The 27,576-nt window shown below is 44.1% G+C and overlaps 1 protein-coding gene across 4 annotated transcripts in view; it reads right to left on the bottom strand.

Annotated features, from left to right (window-relative positions):
• Nucleotides 1-27,576, bottom strand: part of LOC146811957 (uncharacterized) — a 1,438,216-nt gene that overhangs the window by 886,003 nt on the left and 524,637 nt on the right. For all 4 annotated transcript variants that reach the window (XM_085618932.1, XM_085618933.1, XM_085618934.1 and 1 more), the window contains exons 6-7: nucleotides 15,202-15,266; nucleotides 14,972-15,106 (exon numbers count right to left, since the gene is read on the bottom strand). In XM_085618932.1, the coding sequence (XP_085475058.1) occupies nucleotides 14,972-15,106; nucleotides 15,202-15,266 (200 nt within the window). The remainder of the gene's footprint in view (nucleotides 1-14,971; nucleotides 15,107-15,201; nucleotides 15,267-27,576) is intronic.

Below are 27,576 nucleotides of genomic sequence, written 5' to 3'. Positions count from 1 at the left end.
CGAGATACATTCGAGAAGGAACAATCTCAAATTTCTAAAGATTCCTGAGGGAGTCGAGAAAGGGGATGTTAAATTATTCATTTGCAACCTGCTTAGAGATGGAGTACTAAAAGACAGGCCGGATATAGACCTTGAGGCCGAAATTCAAAGAGCCCACAGAGACCCTTATAGGCTTCACAAAGATAGGAAGGCACCCAGGAAAATCCTGGTGAATTTCCTCACCTATACAGTAAAGGAGCTAATTTTGAGTAGAGCACTATCTGATACAACCCTCCAGATAGACTCTATCAAATACCTGATTAGGTCAGATGTAGGAAAGGCCACAGCACAAAGGCAGTGGGAGCTGGGAAATAGAATGCCCGACCTGAGGAGCCTGGGTGCCCAGGTTCAAATGAAATTCCCTGCATTTCTAAAAGTTGTTTGGAAGAACAAGACGCATAACTTTCTATCCCCGCATGAAGTTGACTCCTTCATAACTTTAACAAAAGAGAATTCTTAGTAGAACTCCCTAATGGAAACTAAACAAAAATAATTGATCTAAATGTAGAGAAGTAGGAAATTTGATGAAACGGGGTAGCAGATGGTTACTGGGAGTATTTAGGAGGGGGAACGGAGGGGAAACAGAGGATAAAGAGTACTTAAAATATAAAATATATATAAAAAAAAAATATATATATATATATAAGAAGGGAAGGAAAGAAAAGATAGAAGAAAGGGAGAGAAGAAGGAGAGGGAGGGAAGGGGAAGGAGGGGAAGGGAAGAAAAAAAAAAAAGGAAGGGATAAGGGTTTTTCTTTTCACTAGTTAGAAGACATGATAAGAAACCTGGTTTATATACAGGAGTCCGCTTTTTTGTTTTTGTTTTTTTCTTTTTTAAGTAACCGACGGGAGGGATCTAGGTCAGACCACGGGAGCCCCCACAGGCGACAAGATCGCCAGACTAGGTATGGGAGGGGTTCCTCAGGGGGGGTGGGTGGCTTGTAGGGTGGCAGGGGTAAAAGGGGTAAACAATCTCATATACACAGTAATGAATATACTGAATATGGAAGGGAGCAGGGCCTGTGAAGGTAGGTTGAATGGTTAATATGAATAACAAAATTAAGTTTATTAGCTGGAATGTGAATGGCCTAAGAGACAGGAGGAAACTCTTAAGGGTTAAGGAATATTTATTTAAGACAGGGGCTCAGGTTTGTTTATTGGAAGAGACCCATTTAGAGAGAAGGGAGTGTGAGTCCGGACTGGGAAGGGCTAGGTGGATACAAGAAGTCCTATGTTCAGATCAGAATGGGAGCACTAGAGGGGTAGCAATATTGATCAGAGCTAATGCAGGGATTAAGGTTGTGAAATATGATACTGATCAGTCAGGAAGGTGGCTGGTGGCATCTCTACAATGTCAGAGTATTCCTTTTGTATGTGCTGTTTATTATGGCCCTAATCAAGATCTTCCAGGGGCACTCCTGAAGCTTAGAACAACTTTTAGATCACACAGGGCCAGTTATCTTAGGAGGCGATTTCAATTTGATTTTGGATGACAAGTTGGATCGAACATCGAGGGTCAAATTTACACCCCCAGTGAAATCCCGGAGAGAGCTCAAAAACATAGTTAAAGATTATAATCTTAGGGATGTCTGGAGAGTTAGAAACAGCACAAAGAGGGACTTCTCTTTTTATAGCCGTAGACATGGCCACCATTCTAGGATAGATTTTTTCCTTATTGATCAGGTGTTACTTGCAGCCGTTGACACTATCGAATATACCCCAGCTATCCTGTCGGACCACTCAACAGTGGAGTTAATCATTATTCTCAAAGTAAAAGAAATACAAAGGAGATGGACTCTAGATAGATCTATGCTACTAGAGGATGGGGCAAAAATGGAACTGATAATTCTGACTGAGGACTTCTTTAATAACAACACAGGCTCAGCCACCCAACAAGTGGTCTGGGAAACATTTAAAGCTTTTTTGCGTGGTATGCTGACCTCTTTGTCATTCAGGAGGAACAAGATGAGTAAAGAGAAGAAGGAAGAAGAGCTTCGTAAAATCAAATCGAAAGAGCTGGAACTCCAAGTAGCCTCCGCCAATCAATCCAGCATGAAACCTCTCCTGCAAAAGGAATTAGATGGCCTGTGAGCAGATTATCAAGCGGGCTTGGATAAGGTCCTCAAATGTAAATGGGACGCCAGCAAACTTCAAAATTTTTCATATGGGGAGAAATGTGGTCGCCTCCTTGCCTGGAAATCTCGGATGGACAGAAATAGAAATTTGATCACTAGTCTAATCCGGGGAAGCTCGGGTATTGTCACAAGCGACGATGAGCAAATTAGGGAGGAGGTGGAATCTTTCTTCAAAACGCTGTACACTGCTAAAATAAACCAATCCCCTCCTCTATTAGAAAACTGGCTAAGTAAGATACAGCTTCCATGTCTGGCTGAAGAGAGCTATAGCTTCCTTGCGTCGGACATAACAGAAGGTGAGGTCAGAGCTCAGCTGATGAGAATGGCTATTGGTAAGGCAGCTGGGCCCGACGGTCTCCCTGTGGAAATCTATAGGATAATTATAGACCAAATAGAACCTGTCCTTACAATTCTATGTAATAAAATCTTTGCAGAGGGGGGGAATGCTCCCGATTCATGGGCAGAGGCTACTGTAACCTTAATCCTGAAACCAAATAAGTATCCACTAATGATAGAATCCTATAGGCCAGTCTCGCTGTTAAATACAGACTACAAGGTTTTTGCTGGTGTGCTCGCAGCCAGACTGGCCAGTACGGTAAAGAAAATCATCCATCAGGACCAAAGGGGCTTCATCCGAGAAAGACAGCTAAATGAACTGACATTTCAGGCTATTGCAGCGATAGATGTCGCCATCAGTAAGAGGCTTCCACTGACCCTGGTGGCAGTGGATGCCGCCAAGGCGTTTGATCAGGTAGATTGGCTATATTTATGGAAGGTTTTGGATGCCTTCGGCTTTCCAAACAAGTTCATAATTGCTAGGAGGTCTCTTTACCATTCCCCACGGGCAAAGATATTGATCAACGGTCTTTTAACTAACTGGGTACCAATTGCTCGTGGGACCAGGCAGGGCTGTCCGCTGTCACCTTTATTGTTTGATTTGTATATTGAGCCCTTTGTTTGTTTACTCAGATCTGATTTAGCATTTAAACCCTTTAGGATTTTTGATTTAGAATTAAAATTTGCATTATATGCAGACGACCTTCTTATGTTCACTTCAAACCCAGGGGTCGCCCTGCCCAGAATGAAAGCTTTAGCTGAAGAATTCGGGGAGGTCTCCGGTTATTCCATTAATAAAGATAAAACTGAAATCATGGAATGGAACCAAGAGGTTAGTACGGCGGGAGCCAAGTTAAAAATGAGGTACCAGGGGGTCGTTTTGACCCATAAAATGGAGGACATCACTAAAACTAACATGTATAAGGTATCTAAGGAGGTTTGTGCTTTACTACAAAGATGGTCATCACTCCCTTTAAACATCTTTGGGAGGGTCAATCTAATTAAGATGATCATCCTTCCTAAACTTACTTTCCTATTCAATTCCATCCCCTTATCTTTTAATACTGCATCTATCAAAAAGCTACAAGGGAAACTGGGTTCCTTTATCTGGAATTCAAAATCGCCAAGGGTAGCATGGAAGAAGCTCAGGAGAGCTTTAAAAACAGGAGGTTTGGCCTTCCCTGATTTATTGGTGTATTGCCATGCTTTCCATTTTAAAAACTTTAGACCGCTGGCGGGGGAGATTGAGGCAACATCGTTAGGTTTATTATTTCAAGCGCTGCTATGAGATGTACCACAGGGCCAATCACATTTTCTTTTTAAATTTGGAGACCCAAAATTTAAAAAAAAAATAAGACTAAAGATCTTGGGGACAGCTATTAGAAATTGGGTTTTTGTGAGGCAGAAGCTTGATATTCCCTATTACTCAGTGCAGGCTCCAATCTGGGACTCTCCAGGAACACCGGCCTGCCTCGATGACCTACTATCTCGCCCCCTCAGGGTAGCGGGGATTGAGTGTTGGGGAGATCTCCAGGTTGATTCGCAGCTTCTTAGCTGGGAGGTAATATCTGGTCTTACCGGGGGTACACTTACTAGGTTTAAATATCATCAGCTGTCCAGATGGTGGTTAACTAAGCCCTGGAATCTCAATAATCCTAATCCAAAATTTGATCTAGTACACAGGAAGAATAAGTGGAAAAATCAAATTTCATACTGGTACACAGCCATGCTAGAAGCCGAGAACATCTCTGAATCAGAGATACAAAAGCTATGGAATAATATACTAGTATCAGAGAGTGCAGACTCGGTGGATATTTGGATCGACTCATTTACTATTTTGCATGCTGTAGTGAAGCCGGCCACATTAAAACGGAACCATCTGTACACTATGTATAGGGCATATATATCCCCAAAGAAACTTATCAAATTTGTTAATCTAGAATATCATTGCCCAAGATGTAGATTCCTGGCCGCAGATGATGTGCATATGCTGGCTGTTTGCCCAGAAATAAAAAATTACTGGGATTCAGTACAGGGCTTTCTGGGGGATGTGCTCCAGATACCAATGGTAATAACAACTAGCACTATTCTTTCCGGGCTAGGAGTAACTTATAATACTGATGATCTCAACACAAGGTTTATTTTTTATGTCATACTCCTTGCCAGGCGTGAAATATGCAGAGCCTGGAAGGATCCAATACCTCCTTCCTTTTCAAATTGCCTTAAACATGTTATTTTTACCAGTAGGTCAGATATGGCATGCGATCCCACAAGTTTGGATACAATTTGGAAGCCCCTGGTAGCATGGCAAGACAGGTAAAGGTAATTTGGTCTTCCTATGATTTATCCTGGGCCCTGTCGGTTCCTAAATCTCCCTAGTAACGCAGGGAGTCAGTTACGGCGTGAAAAGGAGTGGATTGGGAAAGCAGTGGCAATTTGACGGATTAGGCATGGCTCCTTCTGAATTTGGTCACTTAACATCAGGGCCGGGTAGGATTGACCTTTTCAGTTTGAGTTGCCTAAGCTCCCTTCAAGAATTCCACAACGGTATATGAGGAAACCAAAAAAAAAAAAATAATAAAGATTGGATCTGAGGTGCCCTTATAAGTCCCTAGTATATGGTATACTATGTACCCAGGGCATAGGTACCCCAGAGGCCTACCAGGGGCTGAAGCATGTATTATGCCACCCCAAATGACACCACAGGTCTGCTATTGCAGCCTGGGTAAGGTGGCACATGCACCCCTTACTGTGATATAGGTTACCTATATCACTATATATATATATATATACACACATATAAACCTATAAGTCACTCCTATGGCAGGCCTTATCAATCTTGAAGGCAGAGTGCTTGGTTCTTATGTGAGAGGGTGCCCCTGCATGAGCAGAGCCTTTCTGCAGCATTCAGAGACCCTTCTCTGATGCTGTTTGTAGTGCAGCTTGACCATTTACTCTTAAGTGCATTATAACCAAACGGTAAATGCTAACTTTGGATTGGCTGCACGGAAATATGTTGTGTTTGGTGTCAAACACCTTGGAATCATACCCCCACACCAGTAACTTGTGTGGGAGTATGATCCCACCCTTCGAGAGGGAGAGACATGACAGCACTGGTATACTCAGTAGAAACTTAACAGAGCCCTGGCATCACAAAATAGATGCTGCAGCCACAGACACGGGACAGGCCTCCTGCTGCTGGCTGAATCTCCGGCAGGGGGAGCCTGGATAATAGGTTTCCTGTCACAGGGAGGTGTAACCACCTCCCAGACAGGATTATGTGTATTGGGGCTGGGTGGAAGCACTCTCAGAGTGCTTTGAAGTCCTGCACTGGGGGCACATTTGGTGTCCCTGTGCATAGTCCAGCTCATACCAGTTCAGGGGCTTCCAGACCCTGCTCTGGCGTGAAACTGGACAAAGTAAATGGGTGTAGCCACCCCTCTTTCCAAACCCTCCCATAGGTGGGTCCCCAGAGTATGTCCAACCCCCTACCTTAGTAGAAGTATGGGACCCCAGTCCTTAGGACTTTAGATTACCCTGGACAGAACTCTGAAGCTGGATCCTGGACCTTTGACGCTCTGCTCAAGACCAGAGGACTGAAGAAATCTCCCTTGGGGTCAAGGAGTGACTCCCCTGCTTGGCAGGCACCAAAGAAGCAATTTCCCGATCTGCATCATCGAAGCTCCCGCCGGACTCCGAAGTATTTGCAGCCCAGGAAGAGGATTTCCAGACATCTCAGAGGCCGACCCGAGTCCCCAGCAAAGCTGAGACAGGCAGCCCTCGTGAGTAGCATTGAACCGGAACTCCTGGTCACCGTGCATTTCTGCAAGTGCATTGACTTCTCAACATCTCTTGAAGTCGTGCTTGGGCTGACTTGTAATCCCCTCCTCGAGCACTGAATCCATTGAAGATTGTCAGCCTGGTCATTCCGAGTGACCCGTGGGCTGCCATTTTGTGTTTCGTCTCGAGGTCCCTTCGCAATCCCTGGTCCATTGACTGGTGGGTCCCTGAGGGGGTAACTTTGAATTTCCTTGGGCTTCCCTGGTTGCTCAAGACGTGCCCTGACTCCCAACCAAGTGGTGAGTCCTCCAGACCTTGCTGGTCTGCACCGAAGCATCTTTCTCGTTTCTGCGTGGGTTGCAGTTGCCAAGGCTTGTTGTGTCCAATCCGCACCGACGCTGCAGCACTCTACATCCTTCGTGGGATAGCTCGAATCCAGCTCCTGGTCGTCCTCGACGCCTACTGGTCCTCGTGGCTGAAGAGTCAAGCTTCACCTCTTTCACCTGAAATCACCCGACATCGGTGGGCATCTGCTCATCGCCTTCCTGGTCACTGGCTAGTGACCCAGACTCTATCCCCTCTGCTTTCAGGTTCTTCTCATCTTCGATCCAGGCTTGGATCTCTTCGGACACTTCGCATCTTCACGGCAGCAGCACTTCTCCGCCAGCTCCCATTGAAATCGACGACGCGACGCAACACCAAAAGACACCTAAGCTAACGGGAGCTCGCGGCTGTGTTCACACACTGCACATGGAACCCAGGTGTCCCCTGTTTCATTACCTTGGGTGGTTCCTTGGGGTCCCAGTGATTCTACAGGCTCTAGGCCTTGTGTCTAGTTAATTTGTGGTTCTTATACCACTATTTTAGTATATGGTTTGGCTCGCCCCTAGGGCCTGACGTGTATTTGTGCTATTTTACTGTGATTATTGAAGTGTAACTTATGTGTTTTGACCTCTAGTCTCATAAAGAGACTAGGAGGTTGTGTTTAGTAATAAATACATACATTTTAAATATATACCTGGTGTGGATATCTTTCATTTAGTGACTCAAGAGATTGTAGAATGGTAAAACAAGCTGCTTTACATTCCTTCAAGACTTAGCCTGAAGCCTGCTCTCCATAGCTACCACTAGGATAGCTTTCAATAAAGGTTGTCTTTAACCTATAACCAATAAGGAGTTGTTTGGACTGATACAAGGTCCCCACTATAAATAGTGGACAGCATATAGCAGGCCAACTTCTCACAGAGGAAACGAAGGGACAGGTAGACCGGACTGATGTTCCCTTATCTGACCCCCAAGGGGAACTATATGTCGATGGCACTTGTTTTAAATTGCCGCATGGCGCTACTACTGCAGCCTACTCAATCACCATGTAGTTGAGACATCTCGCATTCCATACCAGACGGCCCAAGCTGCAGAGTTGGTCGCACTCTTAAGGGCCTGTGAATTGAGTGAGGGACTGGCTGTTAATGACTACACTGACAGCCAGTTTGCGTTCGGGGTGGCCCATAATTTTAAGCACGGGAAGAGAATACAGCATGGTCCACTTATACTTAGATTGTTATCAGCATTGACACTTCCTGATAAGCTGACTATAATAAAATGCAGTGACCATAAAGCAATCACGGATGATGTTGGGAGGGGTAATGCGTTTGCACAGTAAACAACCAAGGAGACAGCTAGATCAAAGATGAACAAGATGTTTGTGGCAGGTCCTGCTAGATGGGTTCCAGGCAATGGAATGTTCAAGAATACAGTGGAAAGTGTGAAGGAAATATATAGAGAAGTGACTGTAGATAAACTGGTAATGTGGGAGGAGAGGACAGGACGTTTGGACGAGGATGGGTGTTGGACTGACTTGTCAGGAAAGCAGAGATGGTTGTTGCCTAATGCTTTTGTTCTCCCTGTAGTCACGATGGCCCATGGCCCGGCGCACATTAGTGCCAAAGGAATATGCAAGCTACTAGACCCAATATGGCAGAATGATAATATCCCTAATGTTGCCACGCGCTTAGTAAAACACTGTATTATCTGTCTAAAACACAATCCTGGGAGGGGCACCCCTACACCTGCTGGTTATTCTGCACCGCCTTCCTTCCCTTTCGAGGTTCTCCAGATGGATTTTATCGAAATGGAATGAGTAAATAATTTGAAATATGTACTAGTGGTAGTTTGTGCATTTAGTAAATGGATTGAGGCTTACCCCACTAAGGAGAATATGGCCATGGCAACTGCGAAGGCACTTTTAAAAGAGAACATCCCACGCTACGGATTGCCATGTGTGATCTGGAGTGATAATTGGAGCCATTTCAATGCCAAAGTCATTGATTTGGTGTGCAAGGGCTTGCAAAATATGCAGAAATTTCATGCAGCAAACCACCCAAAATCAGCAGGCCTTGTTGAGAAGTACAAAGGTACTCTCAAGCTGAAGCTAGCAAAAATTCATGAAAGTACAGTATTGCAATGGCCAGATGCGTTGACCTTAGCATTGTTGTCCAAGAGAGTGACAGCGCATTCTAGGACAGGGCTGTCACCCTACGAAGTTGTCTTCAGGCGCCCTGCTAATGTCTGGGGTGTCTCAAGACCCCAACTTTCGCCGAGATAGAGCACCCTCATTTGCTAGACTACCTGTACCAATTGCCTAAAGACCTTCTTTTTGTTCACCAACAGATACACACCACTCTGCAACCAGTACCAGAGGGGCCCGGGGATCGACCACAGCCCGGGGACTATGTGATGGTTCGACATTTCCAGCGCAAAACCTGCCTGGAGCCGAGGTGGAAGGGACCTATCCATGTGTTGCTGGCCACCCGCAAGGCTGTCAAGCTAGAAGGTCGGAAAAACTGGGTGCACGCTTCCCACGTCAAAAAGGAGCCCCTACTGCTTCCATACGATGCCAGATCAGGAAGGTGAGCTGGTGCCTCGCTTTGTCCCTTTCTCTGATGAGAGGGGCGCAGATGGAAGAGGAGAGTGACGAGGCCTTATTCGAGGCAATTCCCCCTGAGATAAGGGCCGCCCCGGATGCTCCAGCCCCTGGTGTACAATCATCTGAGTCCCGAAGCCCAACTGAATGTGAACTCTTGCCTCTGTTTGTAGATGGAGAAGTGCCTGGGTGCACCAGGTACAATCTGCGACCCGGACGGAAGGACAGTGCACTAGCAGGGCAATCCAGGAGTTAGGGAAGGACTTGACCTTAGGGTGTAGGTGCTGTGTCTCTGGTGCTTACTTTAGACTATAGTGAAGAACACTGGTGCACTGCCCTGGACACTGGACAGGATTGTTGAGGGTATTTGCCCAGGTGGGAAGTTGTCCTATACTGAGAGAAGAAGGATTTGTTTCTCAGTAAGGGCCACAACTGTTTTCCAGCAAGAGTTGCGATTGTGCAGCTCGTCCGTGGGAGTACTTGATGAACAATGGGAACCTGCCTGTGAGGCTCATAACGGACACAGGAAAGAAGAATACCCCTCTGGTTGGTTGTATTTGTGGCTCCAATTCTTAAAAGTATTTTCTATGTACCTGTTTGGTCGTGAACTCATGAGAGAGGAGCAGCCTCTAATGGATTCTCCGATGCAGCAGAATGGTCCTGGGTGGTCTAGCTGGTCTACTGGAAGTAGGATAGTGGTAGTAGTGTTCATTCTCTTGGTGACAATAACTTTATTTGGAGTAGTCTGGTATTTTGAGGAACAAAGACCCTGTGCATACTTTGATAGGGACTACCCCGGTCCCAGCTGGGCACTTGTTTATTACATTGGCCCGCATAAAGAAAGACATAGACAAACTTACACTCATACTTCATCAAGTACATAGTACTATTAATGCCACAAAGTGTTGGGTGTGTGGACTGCTCCCCTCAGTTATGCAGAAAAATTACCTACTGATATTGTTGCCCATGTCCTATTTAGGTAGCTGTGAAGCTTGGTTTCAACTACTATTTATGGTTTATATGCATTACTATGCGGATGCGATGAAAATGACACAGGCTGACTATGAGGCAGTTTTAGATTATATAGTGGTACATCAAGGATATACACTTGGGGCAGATGGAAAGGAGGGTACCATACACCCTGACGCCTGTCTGAATGTTTTCACAGTCCACGGAAATGTCACATGGTTACAAAATGAAGTACTAGACTTCCAAGGATTCAATGTAACTGAATATTTTAAATGTTTCCAAGAGCGCAATATCACTGAAGATAAAGCTATGCCCGTTTCTGTGATAAATGCAACAGCTAGTTTCTGTGTTCAAAGGTCGGGGAATGTTTCCGTAGGACAGAGTGATTGTAATTATACCTATCAATTGTATAACACTAGTAGTCCACCCTTGCGGACACCTCCAAATGTATATTTTATCTGTGGGGAACAAGCCTAAACTTGGCTCCCTAGGTCCCTAGGAGGTGGTCTGGCCGGTGTTATCTCTCTTTCCTTCTGCCTCCTCTTTACCTTGAGCCGTCCACTTACAACAAAGTCCATAGGTTGCATCGTAGGGATCTTTCCGTGCACCGAGTTAAAAGAGTTGTTAATACAGATGATATTGATAAAACAGGTACCTCCCTACATCAATTAACTGATATAATGAAGAGTATTGTGCCGTTCTGGGGTCCCATGTTTAATAGCCACACCATACGTTGCCTTGCCAGAGTAGTTGAGGGAGTCATTAACACTAATGCTGGTGTACTGAAGATTACAGTCGAGCTCCAAGCTATGGGACTCGTTTTGCTTCAAAATCGGATGGTTTTAGATGTCAGTCTAGCTGACAGGGGTGGAGCATGTCGCATCATCAGCAGCAGTTGCTGTGTTTACATACCAGACAGTGCCCGACTATATATTCTGCCATACAGAAATTACACCAACTCGCCTCAGAGATCCATCAAGACAATGGTCCCTTACAGGGTGGCTCTGGGGCCTGCTGAATTCATGGGGTCGGAAGATATTTCTTGTCCTGATAGCTATTGCAGGGGTCATATTTACCTGTTGTTTGTGCATTCATTTTCTCCCAGCCTGTTGTACATATTGAGTGAGTAAACTCATCCCCAGCATTACACTGCCCAAACAGGATAATAATTACTCCCCCATGATGATGCAAGAAATTGAGTCATTTATGCTGATAGACGAGGGAATATTCGAGTATTAAATAATGTTTCTTTCGTGCTCGCATTTGCTTTGAAATTGTTTTGCAATATGAATGACTATGTAATTCTCCTCTTCCCACTTAGGGAATTGTAAAGACCCTGCCGGATAGCAATAAAGCTTTTAGCCACATTTGCTATAAGGAGGGTCTGTTAGGTTTGAAATTCCCCTTCCCGTTGTGCACTTACACATGCTATGTTATTATTTCTCTCTCCTGTTGAAGGCTGTAACCTGACTTGCTAATGAACTGATGTTCTTTCTTTGCATTCCAATCACAATGTGTAGCTCTGCTACCACGTTAGGAGATGCTGAGACTCGGCACAGTGGCCTTGGGCTACTGATAGTGCACCCATCTGGCAGGTGTTAGCTCATCTCTCTATACCTCCTTTGTTCATGCCCGGCTCAAGTCAGTAACTTTCCATTAGAGGCGTGGCCAAAGTCTCCAGAAGGGTTTATTATGTAATAGCGTACCTCTGGGGCATCAGTCCCCTCGGCAGACATCTTAGGGTGAATGCCTGATTGGGCTCCCCTGCAGAGTATATGCTGAGTTGTATTCTCTACTGTCTGACCAACTCTTCATTTTGGGCAAGGCATATCAGGTGGTTGTATATAACCTGCGTGGCCCTAGAGGGCCCCGTCCTTCAGTTGACACCCGAACAGGGACACGGTAAACTGATCTCACCCGTAACCGGGTTGTAGGGGCTGTGGTGGTGTCTGGTTGGTTGGGCGGATTGGGGCCCCCTATACTCAAGACCAAGCTTGGTTCTGGCAGCTGCTTTGCCCTTCCGATCGGGCAGATCTTCATCTAGTGGTCACCGGCTGGGGTCCTGGAACGGCAAAACCTTGGAGCTGACCATTTGGTCTAAAGAGTCGGCAGTGGAGAAAACTTGACTCAACCTCAGTGCACCAGGTGAGTGACTTGGTTCTTGGGGAAATGGCGCCATTCTTTGTCGGCACAAGCCTTTGGGCTGTGTCTTGATGCAGTCCTCGGACTGTCTTGTCTGCAATTTATGAACTGCCTTGCTTGAATGACACGAGTCAACGGGCTGTGTCTTGGTACGGTTTAATACCGTCTTGGTTTGTACTTGGTGGGTTTGCGGACCCTTGTAAAGGACACAGAGTGTTTGCGAGCAGTCTGACGGACCAATTCAGAAGGGATGCTTGACTCTGCAGCCATGAGGACCAGGAGACACCAAGGATGACCAGGAGCTGGAGGAGAGCTGTCCCACAAAGGATGTCAAGGGCTGAGGGGGGTCGGTGTCCGGCAGGAGCATCAACAAGCCTTGGCAAAATCAACCCATGCAGAAAAGTCAAGCAGGTTACGGTGTAGACCAGCAAGGTCCAGGAGACTGACCAAGCAATGGGGAATCAGGGCACAATTGGAGCAAACAGGAAAGCCCACGAGAAATCAATATGACCCTCAGGAGGACCCACAGGCCGAATGACCAGGAGTTGCAAGGGGACCTTGAGCAAGATTGCAAAGCACCAGCCCACGGAGCACTCAGTGCAAGGAGGCTGGAGTTCTTTGGTGCAAATACTGCACAAGGTCAGGACTACACGGAGTCCAATGCACAAGCTCAGGAATTGCCACCAAGCATATACAACTGAAAATGGATGCCGTGCACAGGGGTTTGGGTTATGCAGCCCCCACGAGGGATAGTGGCCTCAAACTTAGTGAGAGGGCAGATCAACCTCAGGGACCTTCAGAAACCCACCTCCTGTGTTTCTGAAATCTTCGTAGTCTGTAGGAGCTCAGGACCAGCAGTCCGGTCAGTTGTGGTTAGTGCCTGCGAAGCAGGGGAGTGATTCCTTCACTCCAAGGGAGATTCCTCCGTTGTCTTAAGTGCACTACAGGTCCTGCATGGAGCCTCTATGGAGCAAAGGCACAAACTAAGCTTTGGACAGAAAGGGGGCAAAAGTCGAGCCCAGTCGAGGTTCAGCAAAGTCCAGAGTGTCCAGACGGTTGAAGGTCAGTGATTTCTTCTTGTAGAATCTTGTCCACGTAAAATCTAAAGTCTTACAACCAGGTAAGACCTTTTGTACTCACGGAAGGGGGCTGGACATATTCAGGGGACCCTCCTAGGGGAGGGGCAGGACAGAGGGGTGGCTACACCCATGTCCTTTGTAAAGTTTCGCACCAGAGCAAGAGCCAAAAGCTCCCAGAACTGGTTTGAGCTGAACTATGCACAGGGACACCAAATGTGGCCCAAGTGCAGACTTTCAGGCACTCAGAGTGTTCCCACCCAGCCCCAATACACTAAATCCTGTCTAGGAGGTGGTCACACCTCCCTGTGACAGGATGCCTATTGTGCTGCCTTCCTCTGCTCGAGCTTGGCTCAGTAGCAGGAGGATAGAAATGTGTTTCTGGTCGACAGCATCCATTTTGTTCTGTCCGGGTCGAGAAGACTGGCACCGGTAAGACCAGTGACCCCACGAAGCTCGCTTCAGAAAGGTGGAACCATACCTTCCACACCAGATACTGGTGTAGAGGTATGATTCCAAGGTATTTGATACCAAACACAATATGTTTCTTTGCAGCCGTTTTTGAGATAGCATTTACTACGAGGTTATAATGCACCTCTACCAATGTGTCCGGCTGGGTCGCAGACAACCCGGAAGAATGGTCTCTGAAGGCTGCAGAGAGGCTCTGCTCAGGCAGGGCCACCCTCTCACATAAAACCCAGAACCCTGCCTTCAGAATTGATTGTTAAGCCCAGCTATGGGGGTGACTTATAAGTTTCAAGTGTAGTGACAATTAAATATAGTGACCTATACCTAAAGTAAGTGGTGTAAGCACCATCTACACAGGCTGCAGTAGCAGACCTCAAGTTCCATTTTGCATGGCCTCTCATGGGTGGCATAATACATGCTTCAGCCCGTGGGAGGCCTCTGGGGTACGTATGCCCTGGGTACATGACGAACCATATACTAGGGACTAATAAGGGTACCCCAGTATCCAAACTGGAGTGTATCAAAGTACAGGTATGTCAATTTAAGGGAGAAAGCAGATAGACTGAGGTCCTGATTAGCAGGATCCCAGTCAGACTAGTCAAAAACAGTGAGACATCAAGCAAAAAGTTGGGGTAACCATAAGAAGCAAATCCTACATTCCTACACTTATGACTACAAAGGAGGACCTTGTTACTGTGGAAAATGTTACTGTGGCTGTAAATGACAGGTTTGTGAGTAACAAGAAGGTATACACAATGGGATCCTGACTATAAAGCAGGTTTCAGAAGCTATAGTTAGATCAGCCTATTACTGTGAAAAATGACACTGTGGCTGTAAAGGAGAGGTTTGTTGCTAAAAAGAAGGTATACACAATGGGATCCTGACTATGAAGCTGGTTTAAGAGGCTATAGTTAGATCCGCTCATAACGTCTAAAGAGGAGGACTAGTTAACCATAGCACAGGGGCAGTCTCTATTGGAGATGTTGCCTTGTGCCTGTTGAAGCAAATCTTACTGTTAAGACAAGGTCTGATGTAGTGAATGACGACTTCATATGTGCAGAAGGGGTAATTTGGCTAATTTGGCATGCAGGCTGCCTCACTCACCTTCTGAGGTGACATTGAAGGAGTCATCAGACACTATATTCTTCCTCCTGAGATTCTTGGGATCCTCTTCGAATTGTCCCAGATCCACATTCATGTATGAGTCACCATCCTCATAAGGGGTCTTCTTTCCTTTATCTTTAGCAAAGCAAAAATATATGATACATCACAAAATTCGAACAAAATGCAGAGTAGCGACACAGCACTGATATGAGATACATATGGACACTTACCAGTAAACACAGCAGGAGCATCTATGTATGTATTTGGAGTACTACTTGCAGTGATTCTGAAGAAGCTTTAAGGAGAGAAACACTTGTTCAGTAATTACCATGTCAAGTAATCTGTTTGTATCTCTATGATCCACCAAACACCCTCAGCACAAGGAGAACAAAACACTGATTAAAAGGCCATTGATTATGAGAGTCATTCTCTCCTTATATTTATCAATTTCTCAGTCTCACACTCTCTTTATTAAACCAGGGATCAGACCAAAACTTCCTTAAAATAAGAGAGCACACGCATCACAACTTTAAAGTAGGTATCCACATATCTCGTAGTCAGGCACAGATCAGACTGAGCATCTTTCAACTGTGTTGCTGTCCTCAGTATGCAATCCTATCTCTGTTGTTTTATGATCTACAATATATATAGCTATCTTCTTTTTGTTCGTGCTCACCTTGTCCCCAGTCTGTATCCAATCCACAGTGTACAGTCCTATGCTTGTGTTTCTTGTCTTCCATGTACATTGCTATAATCTTTCTCATTATCCTCAGTCTACAGTAGCATCCATCTGAGCCATCTGTCATCTGTCTACAGTATTATGCTATTGAATTCCAGCGTATTCTGAAAATGTATGCTCTTGTTTTTCGTCCTTGGACAGCATTTGTTTCTTTATGGTTTTTTAATTTCTTCTCACAATCCTATGTGTTAGGTCTCTCTGCCCTCAGACAGTAGTTCTATCATCTTGGCGTTTGCACTTAATCTACAAAGCTATCCTCATGGTAATTGGCTAAGTTGTTTCATTTTGTAATCACCTGTAGAGTTCCTTAATGCCACTAAATAGCCCTTTTTGCATACAGCAGCATGAGGAAAGATGCAAGGTTGAATGACCAGGGTGGGTCTTAGTATACAACTATACCTAGTTGTTCGCTGCTCTAACTTTAATGTCCATCCCCTAATATCCAGTCTCTGATTCACCATCTTCATCATTGTAATTAATCTACAATCTTATTATCGTGCTCTGTGTCCTTAATTTGTAATTCTATTTGCTTGGTCCTTGGTCTATACTTCTGTCGTCTTGTCATCCCATCCTTAGTATACATTTCTTTCTGGGAATACTTATTAACAGTGCAGTGCTTTATAAGTTTGAATCATTATAATGATTTTAGATTCATGGCAAATACAATTAAATCTTCTTGGCAATTGAACTTAGTGTATGAATTAATCTTCCAGGTATTCTTGTTGTCTTTAATCTGCAATTATGTTCCTTTCACCTTTTTCCACCATCTAAAATTCTGCTGCGTGGTATTTCTCCACAGCCTATAATTATATTCACTGGGGCTTTGTCTTTAGTCTCAAATTATTTCCATTTGATTTTTTCTTAAATTCAGTCTTGAATTATATTATGTTCCATTTTAGGTCTGGTGTTATAAATATATGTACAATCTAATTATTTAAAGGGGCTCCCAGCCAGCTTTCTTCATCCATTGGCCTGTTGGTATGTCATTCATATTTTGCTACCTCCCACTATAGCATACAGTATGGGGCGGAGGGTAAGCCAACATCATTCACTTGATAACTACACTTTGAGTGACAGCATTTATATATATATATATGAATTCCTAATTGGACAGTTCTACAGAACACTTTTATTCTGGCCTAAATTTTCCAATGGTTCTTTCTTTCCTTTCTTTCTTTCTGTATTTCTTGCAGTCTTGCTTTCTTTCTTTTGTTCATTCCTCTTTCCTTCTTTCTTTCCTTTTCTTTAATTCTTTCATTCCTTCCTTCCTTCCTTCTTTTCTTTCATTCCCTCTTTCTTTCATTCCTTCCTACCTTCTTTCCTTTCATTCCCTATTTCTTTCATTCTTTCATTCCTTCTTCCTTTCTTTCAATTTTTGTATTTATCCTTTCCTTTTTTCTTGCTTTCCTGTTTTCTAACATTTCTCCGTTCATGTTTTCTCTCTCTTTAATGTTTTTATTCACTCATTTCTTTCTATTTGTTCCTTTCATTCTGTTGTGTTACACTTTAAGGTGTACGTATATAGTTTTCCTAAAACATGTCCTTATATAGGCACAATTCGCATTGTCCTTATATAGACATAAGATCCCAGTCCTTATTTAGGCATTAGCCATGCTATCCAAATACAGGCATGGTCACCTACATCCATCCACCCTAACGTCACAACGAGTTCTTAGAAACCAGACCCTTAAGCTCTTGGGAGTTTCCCTAGCCCAGGATTATTGATTTCTCCAAGAACTCATTTATTATGCATGAACCGCTATTCCTTAAGGGTTCATTCCTGACGTCTTCCTCTGCCCGTCTTCACGTCAATGCTAACGTTCCAAGGCCCCTACCAGGTATAAATATACCTTCCCTTGCACAAGCAAGTTAGAGGAGACCTCGACTTTAGAGGAGCCCATGTCCCGGCCTGATGCACTGATAAGAGACGCTGTCATCCCTGCTCGCAGAGAATCCAGCTTCCAGTGTTCCGACTCCCTTCGCGGGGTGTTAGAGTTCGAGATCTGGAAAGAGATTCCCACCTCTCTCATTCTAAAGGTATGGGGATGACTAGAGCCTGGAGGGACTCATGGCATACCAGACTATAGCAATCTAACTATTAGACCTCCTATAGAATACATCACCTACTTCTTAACTTGTACTACACTTAGGTTAGGTACACTGGGGTAGAACTAGTTTGAGAATCATCTTATGAGTACTCGCATTTTTAGCTTGTGTTATTTATGTATATGAATATATGTGTCCTAGCTAAAAGATAATGCTAGCGCAGTATTATTTCTTTCTACTGCTTAAGCTGTACATAATATATCTCACATACTGTCTTATGATTGTAACAGCTCATATCTGTTACACGAGAAACCGGACTGTTCAATAAATCCTTTTATTGAAACGCCCGTCTATTCTTTCTGTGTAACTCTGAAGAAACTAAGCATGCACGATTAGCTGAGTGAAACTGTTATATGTTGTTTCCACAATTCTGAGAGTGTTCCGATTCTAAAGGGAAACAAAGTTGTCATGTTTATGCGTTGCCAGAAACTGCTCCCTTCTTGTTCACAAGGAGTTTCTAGTGGTCTCTGAGCTAGCTGGCACAAAGTAATTAAGTTTAATATACTCGATAGGGGCATACTGACCTCATCCTATGCCAAACCTATAGGGTATATTATTCCAAAGCGAAGAGCCTATTAGGGAAATAGTAACTACACTATATGGCGCCCAACGTTTGTTAAGGCACTAATTTAACGCTAGATACTGAGTTACTAAGTCCTGCTTTTCTCAGAGACCCCATCTCATATACTCCAAAGAAGTCTGGAGTGGGTAGGGTTAAGTATCCACCAAAGCTGAATGGGACAAAAATCCTATATATTAGCTGTTTGGTTTATTCAACATTGAAGGATACAGTATTCCAAAATATTGTGCAACTTATCTTTGTTTCCTTGAAACTTGTTCTGCATTTTTTTTTCAAACAATGTCCCTTAACGGGGATACTAACACAGTGAATGGTGTAGCTGCGGCTGACTCAGTCGTAACAGCTTTTAATTCCACAGGTTTTAATGAAATCGATGAGGGTGTTATACACATCCCTCCAAACTTAAGGAGAGCCATCACTCTAAAACGTATACAACAGGGCCTGACACCAAGGGGTGGTAGAGCAGTTTTCGTGATAGAGGCACACAAATCCTTTCAGACAGAGGTATTCTATTCATGAATTTTATTCCCAGAATCAAATCCAATAACAAAAGTGTTTCACTTCTTTAGAGAAGATGAACCACCTGAGGAATAAATTCCTTTCGAGGATATTGAAATTCCACTAACTTACCAGGAGCATAAACTCTGGTTTAAAAGCGCCCTAAAACATCACAAAAAACATTACCAGGCTCGGTCCAGTAGGTAGACCAAGAGCAACATGGCTGATTCTTGCCGGCTACACACCACATCCTGACATTGAAGAGATGTCAGACGAGGAATTACTTACTCAACTGCAAGAGTTTGTATAAAATGTATAGACAATTAGTCCAATATGACATGTGGACTTTCACAGTCCAACCACCTATAACCATTCCAAATCAAACCCCTCAACAGGGGAATACACTAAAAATTACTCCACAGACTTTACACGCAGTCATGAGTGAAATGCCCACAAAACGTGAACAAATTCTATTCTGGATAGCCCAAAAAATTATTCAAATTGAAGCAGTATTTCCTAATACTAGCCCTTATAGGAAACACAGAATTCAAACAATCTGTTTACCAATGGGGATCACACCACAACTGGAAGACTGCACCACTTGGGACACAGTCTTTGCTGCCATCTATACTAAAACATATGGTGTTCCGTAAATTGCAGTAATACCAGATGTCCTGAAACAAATTCAAAATAAATACGGGGCAGAGCCAGCTCTGAATTTAGGTATGAGATTACTAAAAGAACTTTGACCAGGTCTCAACAATAATATTAGCTAATATTAAATGGGAGGCAGCATCAGTGGCGATCCGCCAGCGCTTAAGGGAATTTGATGTAACAGAACATCAACAAGAACTACCCAGAATAATAGAACAATCTTATGCTGAATTAGGCAGAGACAGTTTGGGTGGAATACCTTTGAAGCCACAACTGTCTGAAGGTCCTGAGAAGGACTCTATTAACCCCTTCAGCGCAGCGGATTACCGCGCTGTGCTGAAGGGTTCGTGCGCGGGCGGGGCCGTGACAGAGCAGTTCCGTCATCCGCACAGCGCGACCGAAGCGCATGACGGAACCGCTCTGTCACACGCATCGAAGGGGTTAAACAAAATCCTACATCTTCTAAAAAGAAGTGGGAAACTAATAAACAAAACTCAAAAGAGAAACGTATTAGGCGAACTAACGGAAGGAGAACCAGTAATTGCAGGAGGAGCAGAAGGCAAAGGAGATCAAAGATCAGGAGATGAGGGCAAAGAAGTTGAAGTTAAAGGCAAAACTGGTAGGGGCGGAGATACTAAAAGGGGCAAAGGCGGAAGAGCCGGAACAGGCGTAGGTACTGCTGGCGGCTGAACAGGCTGTAACAACTGGGGTGCATTAGCACCTTGTGCATAGGGCGGAGGCAATCTCAATAAATGGGACATTAGGGGATCTTCTTCTAAATCTTTCTTGTTATCGGAAGGGGAAACAGGCAACACCGGATAGCATTTATCTATCGCCATACGATGCTGTCTTTCTGAAATTTCCATCCCATTAATAATTTCATCATCTTTGAATTGTTGGGGAGCCTGTATAATTGTCATACCCTGTGCTTTCCTATCTCGTTTTGCTTGTTTAATTTCTCTCTGTTTGGCTTCCTTACGCCAAAGGCGGAAAGAGTCAAACATTGCCGGCCGGGCTTTTCTTTTGAATAAAACTGCTTCCAAATTATCTAGCACATCAGAATCGAAACTACCATTTTCTGGCCATTTTAAAACACCATCTTTCTTCGTGTATCGGGTCCATGTCTCGTTAAAGGCAATGGGGCTAACACCATGTTTAGAATAGAGCGCATATGTGGGAGTTCCAACCGAAGGAATCGGACAAGAGTCCTCAAGCTGGGAATCCCTATTACAACCAAAGCAACAAAGTTTTCCAAACTTAGTCAGACCAGGCATCTCGCGATTTCACCGGACTGTTCACAAACATCAAGGGGGTAGAAAACAGATTACGCAGCACAAATGCACTTACCCTCGGCTTCGGCTATTGCAATAGTCGAATCTAAGGACCAAAGAAACTAAGGAACAAAGAACCAAAATTGTGGGCGCGACCCACCAAATACTTAACTAAGGACGTCTTCTTACGCCAACAGAGGCCAGTCTATCGTCTCGCCTTACCATACATCACCAAAGGAAGGGCTAAAGCAGGGCGGCAGTCAGGGCAGCAGTCGTTAGTAGCCGTCAGGAAGGAGTAACCGCACTGAAAAAGACCTTCGGACCACTTTCGACATACAGGGGTCGCTTGACGTGGCTCGCGATTCCTCCAGAATTTTCTTGCGGGGTTCCTCCAACCTTCAGGCAGAACCGGTACCAATGAAGCCGCCCCACGTTGGACGCCAGTTGAAGAACCAGAACCTTTTGGACCTGGCGGCGCAGGGTACGCCTTAATCTCCTGGGTTCTCCTGCTTAGCTACACAGAGACACGGGGACACTCTGTCGGCGTAAAAGATCAGATTTATTAGCTGCAGCTAGTACAGTTGTCCTAGAAGTACACACGGTATGTTCTCAGGAGACTGCCACTTCACTCCGTGGCGCACAATCTTATATAGTACATAGGTGACATATACATTAACTAAGAACACACCTAAAACATATAAAAGGAGCCAATAAGAAAAGTTGGAAAACAGAACAGAACCAATAGGAAAGGTTTGAAAATAAAGTATCGAGTAACTCGAAGAAGCCTCTCCTCTAACTGTGTTTGTCACCCCTCCCCACGAGCTAATTCATTAACTGACTTGTAGCTGTCTTGCAGGTGACGAGATACATTTGTGTGTTTTGGAGGATAGTTGTGAAACAAGAGAATACGAGCAGAGGACAGCGAAGGCCAGACGATAAGATAAAATCAGAAGAGAATAGTGTGAACCAACAGATAGTTGAGACAGGGATTAGGAAAACCAGACAGGGATTAGTGTACTCGGCCAGTCTCTAACACAAGATTTTGTAAACAGAGGCACAAGGTTATTTCGACACACTATTGCAGGAAAAGCAGAAAAAGACTTCGATCGTCGTGCTGCCTGAGTGAGGGCAACACAAAATGGCGGCGGAGCACAAAATGGCGGGTCGATACGATCACGATCGAAAATCGAAGTTCCTCAGACCCTCCTTTTGCCAGAACTCAGGCAAGATACACAGACTCACATTCATCTGAGTCAATGTCGATGGCCATGAGGTCATCGAGCTGTTGCTGTAGCATCAGTCTGATATTCTCTGTTCTTTGTGACTTGGGTTTAGGGATGCACATAGTAACACAAAGGTTGCAGATGGCGGGGCCACAGTGCATACAAAGGCAACAGGAGAATACGATGGCTAAAATTACTCCAAGGAATGTCAATACCTTCCAACCCCATTTGGACAGTAGTCCCCAAAACCACTCCAATAATGACCAATCTCCTTCGTCCTGATGAATCGACTTAGAGATTATATGTAATTTAGAGATAGCTTGGTATACTGTCGGAGCGTCATCAGGTATGAAAATACAGCAACTTGACCCGATCAATTTGCACACTCCACCACGGTCTGCAAGAACAAAGTCTAAGGCAACTCGGTTTTGTAAAGTCATAAGACGATCTGCATGTAGTTCTGCCGTAATATTACTTAAGGCTCCTACAGTGATGTCTATGGTGGTTTCTACAACACGAACCAGTTGCCTTATATTTCTGCTATTGGCCATTGGACCCCAAAAAGGAAGAAATGCTTTGAGGAAATCTCCTCCCTCTTGTCCCGCTGTGTCCTTGAAATTAATAATCCCTCTGCCATATCTGTTTCGATGATGATTTGCAGAAGCGGTGTATGTAGGGGGAAGAAGGAAAGCTATATAACAGGTACCAGAAAAAACAGTTGGCAACCATGTGTAAGCCCTATTATAACAGATGAAATATGTACCCTGAGATGGTACTAGAGGAGGCGAATTCTATGAGGAGTAGACGTATGTGTGGGAACAGCTATTTCTTTGTACGGTGTCAGCAGATTGACCATTTATCTGTAGACAGAAATTGCCCTGATGTGGTATGGTCCAAATCGGTGAAGATTTTCCTTGTTTAACTTTATCACTAAGGCTAGTGACATAATGGGCGTACGCTTTTCTTTTGTCAACGGAGATCTTACTATTTTCCATGATTTTAGCCATAGCTACCATTCCCTTTATCAATGAACTATGACTAAAATCTGGATCACCAATATATGAACTAACGGATCATCTGAATTTGCTTTGGTAGGCTTTGGAGAAGATAACAAAATAAGCCCAAGCAGAACCTTCATAGGAGAACGGAAGAACTAAATAAGGCATTCCTTTTTCTACGGTATGTGGCATAAGTCCACACACCCAACAGTTTGTTGTATTTATTACTAATTGATGTTGATGTAATAACTGGACAAATGAATTGTTGTAATATTCGGTTCTTCTAGTGAGTTCATGTTGAGGAAGTGTATGAAATAGATGTGGAGAGACAGTAGAAGAAGAAGAAGAAGTAGAAGGAGAGACAACTTTTTGCTGCAGAGCATAAATAATCCAATTTATACACGCCAAAAGAATACACAATAATATAATTTTACATAAGGCTATACTAAAACGACTGTACATTAATCTACAGAATTCTTTTTTTCATTTTATCCTTTCTTTCTCTTTTGCCTAATGTAGTCTCCATCTTTCTAAGTGGATGCTCACGGCAATCTTCCTCAATCACTTAGTCACGATTGTCTGCTGTCTTATGACACTGCAAGTCCTGCAGGCCTATTGCCACTACTCAGGTCGCAACCAAGACTCCTACCGTGACCCTGCAACCGGAACAGAATACTACATAGGAGAGAAAAAAATCTTAAGTGTTCTTTAGTCTAGGTCTTAGGTTATAGTGTTCTTTATCAGGTATAGTTTGGTCTCGGAACAATGTTCGTGGATTTGTCGTATTCAAGCGATGATGTGGTGGTATTGCTTCCTGAAGAATGTCGTCGTCCTCTTTCTCAGACAATGTTCCATTCAGGTGTGCATCACTAAAAGGTACAAATCGTGGAACCTTTTCGCTCTCAGAGTCTCTAATGCCCTTACGTACACACTGATCGAACGGAAGAGGCAAAGGCACTTTCTTGCAATGCACACCGTGAATCCAATTTTTCTTTCCTTTGACTTTCACTGCTGTTCTCGTGGTGAGCAAAACCATTCGGGGCTCTCTCCACCTGGGTTCCAAATTTTTCGTCCTTTGGAAGTTCTTTATGCAGACCCAATCACCTGGCCGGATGGAATGACCTGGGTCTGTGGAAACCTCTGGCAAAGCACTCTGAACCTGTTGATGGAGAACACGCAATTTAGTCGTAAGGTCATGCAAGTAATCAATTAACATTGGATATGGTAAGTCTGAGTATTTCTTAGGGCGAGGGACTCCCCATATGTTAGCTGGACGCCCAAAAACCACTTCGTAAGGGCTAAGTCCCAAACGAGAGTGTACTGCTGTTCTGGTGGACGGAAGAGCCAATGGTAAAGCATCGGGCCAACTAAGTCCTGTACTAGCCTGAACTTTCGCTAGTTTTAGTTTTAAAGTTCCATTGTAACATTCTACTAAACCAGCTGACTGTGGATGATTTGCCGCATGAAACTTTTGCTTGATACCAAGACCCGCACAAACTTTTTGCATGACTTGGCCCACAAATTCGCTCCCATTGTCACTCCAGACAATGCGCGGCAAACCAAACCTGGGGGAAAATTCTTTGAGTAGAGCTTTAGCTGTGGATAAGGCTGTATTGTCTTTTAGAGGGTATGCTTCTATCCATCTAGAAAAAGCGCATACTACCACCAGAACGTATTTGAGGTTGTTGCATCGTTCCATATGAATGTAATCGATCTGCAACACCTCAAAAGGATATGTCGGAGGAGCAAAGTGACCTGCCGGAGTTGGGGTTCCCTTTCCCGGATTGTACATCAAACAAACAATACAATGTTTCACTACATTGTCTGCACACTTTGGGATTCCTTCATTCTGCCACACTGGAGCCAGAAGCTTGCATATTCCGTTCGCACTTAAGTGGGCTGGACCATGCGCCATAGTAACTACTGGTAGCACATAAGCGTCTGGTAACAGCCAACGTTGGTGCTCAGACAATTCCACCCAACATCCCATCTCATCTAACATTCCTGTACTTTCTTTCCACTTGCTCAATTCTTTCTCTGTAGCCTCTTTCTGAATCGATCTTACACTTTCTACTGTATCCTCATACATTCCTCTCTCTCTAACCCAATTCGCAGGACCCGCAACATACATTCGATTTGTAGCATCTCTCGCTGTCTTTTTCGCTACTTCATCCGCAAATGCATTTCCTCGACCAACATCGTCAGTAATCTTCTTGTGTGCACTACAATTCACAATTGCTATTTGGGTAGGCAAAGAAAGTGACTCAAGAAGATCAGTCACTAATTGACCATGTTGTATTTTAGTGCCATGGGAAGTAAGGAATCCCCTCTCTTTCCAAAGACGCCCAAAATTGAACGCCACACCAAAAGCGTATTGACTGTCAGTGTACACATTCACTCTTTTTCCTTTTGACAACACACAGGCTCTTGTTAAAGCTATCAGTTCTGCTGCTTGAGCTGAATTGTGTCTGATACGTGCGGTTTCCACAACTGTATGTAAAGTAGTAACAGCATAGGCTGAAACTGTATCTCCACTAGGAAGCCTGAAACAAGAACCATCCACCCATAGAATTCCATCCGGATTTTCTAGCGGTGTATCTTTCAAGTCAACTCTTCCTTTTGTCTCCTCCTCAGTACGGAGGAAACAATCATGTTGTTCTTGGTCATCTTTGTCTACTGGAAGAGGCAACAAAGTAGCTGGATTTAAAGTATTACATCGTTTGATGTGCACGTGACTAGCAAAAAACGTCAACTCATATCCAGACAAACGAGCACTCGTAAGATGTTGTGTTTTCGTTCGGTTTAATAAGGTATCTACTGCATGCGGCACCATAACAATAAGTGTATTATCGAGCACTACTCCAGCAGACTGTCGAATAGAAATTGCTGCTGCTGCTGTTGCTTTAAGACAACTAGGTAATGCTTTAGCTACTGGATCTAACGTAGCCGAAAAATATGCACATGGTCGCTGTTTATCTCCAAATCGCTGTGTTAAAACTGACAACGCACAACCCTCTCTTTCATGAACGTAGAGCGTGAAAGGCTTACTGTAATCGGGAGTACCCAATACAGGAGCAGAACACAGAGCAGTACGCAAGTCAGTGAAACTCTTTTGACATTCGTCAGACCATGGAAGGGGCTGAGGTGTATCTTTCAAAGTGAGTGCCAACAGAGGTTTAGCCAACAAAGAAAAGCTCGGAATCCACTGCCTACAATAAGAAGTAATACCCAGAAAGGCACGTACCTCCCTTTGTGTGGATGGTACAGACATTTGCGCAATCGCCTGAATTCGTTCTGGGGTTAATCGTCGTCCCTCCTTTGATAGGAGATGACCCAAGTAGGTAACCTCTCGACAAACATATTGTAGTTTAGAAGGTGAAACCTTATGATTCAGATTAAACAGATGGCGTAACAATGCAACAGTCACATTTTTGCAAATATCTTCTGAATCAGCAGCAATCAACAAGTCGTCCATGTATTGAATAAGAGCAGCACCAGACGGCAAATGAAAAGCATCAAGATGACATTTTAGAGCTTGACTGTAAATAGAGGGGGACTTTCACAATAGCCCTGAGGTGCGCGCTTAAACCGGAAGCTTCGGCCTCCAAGAGAGAAGCCAAAAATATCCCTTCTCTCTTCTGCAATGGGTATACTAAAGAAGGCATTTTTTAGATCGATAACAGAAAACCAAGTCGCTGTGGAAGGTATCATTGTCAACAGAGCAGTGATATATGAGACTACAGGAAATTTTGGTACAACAATTTTGTTTACCTCCCGAAGATCAATTACGAAACGATATACAGGAGGCTGAGAAGGATCAGTGCGTTTAAGAACAGGAAGAATAGGACTATTGCATATGTTACCTCTCGTTTCCTCAACCACACCCTTCTGAATCAAATCATGAATGATTTCCAAAAGCGCTTTTTCACCTTCAGTAGAAATTCTATATTGCGGAATACGTGGCAATTCAACATTAGGCTTAAGAGTGACAACATAAGGTGGAATCTCAAGACAACCCACATCGTTCGGACCCGTGGCCCAAAGCGTTGCCGGAAGAGAAAGTAATTCAGGTGGAAACTGATCTTTGGACAAATACATTGGAGAAGTCAGTTTCTGTCCTAAAGTAAGATGTACACCAAAAGGAGAACAATATATCGTAGCATGCATTCTTTTTAATAAGTCCAAACCCAACAGATTTTCACGGCAACCATTCGTCAAAAGAAGTGGAGCTTCCAAACCATAAGGGCCAACTGAGATAGGCAAAAGGCAAGAAACCGGATTACGAACAGGGGCGCCAGAAAATCCTACTGAAACATTCGCTAAGCCAGACAAAGGTGCCCCAGGGAGTTTGGAATGAATGATAGAACTTCTCATCGCACCAGATCTAAGAGAAATGGCTCTGAAACACCCATTGTAGTGACACTAACATAAGGTCCATTCTGATCTACTGGAATCGACACCACTCCCTTACTTTGTCCATGGCTGTCCTAGTTAGTATGAAGACTTTCATTCTCGCCTTCAACATAACAATCCTCA

Source organism: Triturus cristatus, chromosome 7 (assembly GCF_964204655.1).
Source record: "Triturus cristatus chromosome 7, aTriCri1.1, whole genome shotgun sequence".
NCBI lineage: Eukaryota > Metazoa > Chordata > Amphibia > Caudata > Salamandridae > Triturus > Triturus cristatus.
The sequence above is the reverse complement of the archived record's forward strand: the minus strand, read 5'-3'. Positions and strand labels throughout refer to the sequence as shown.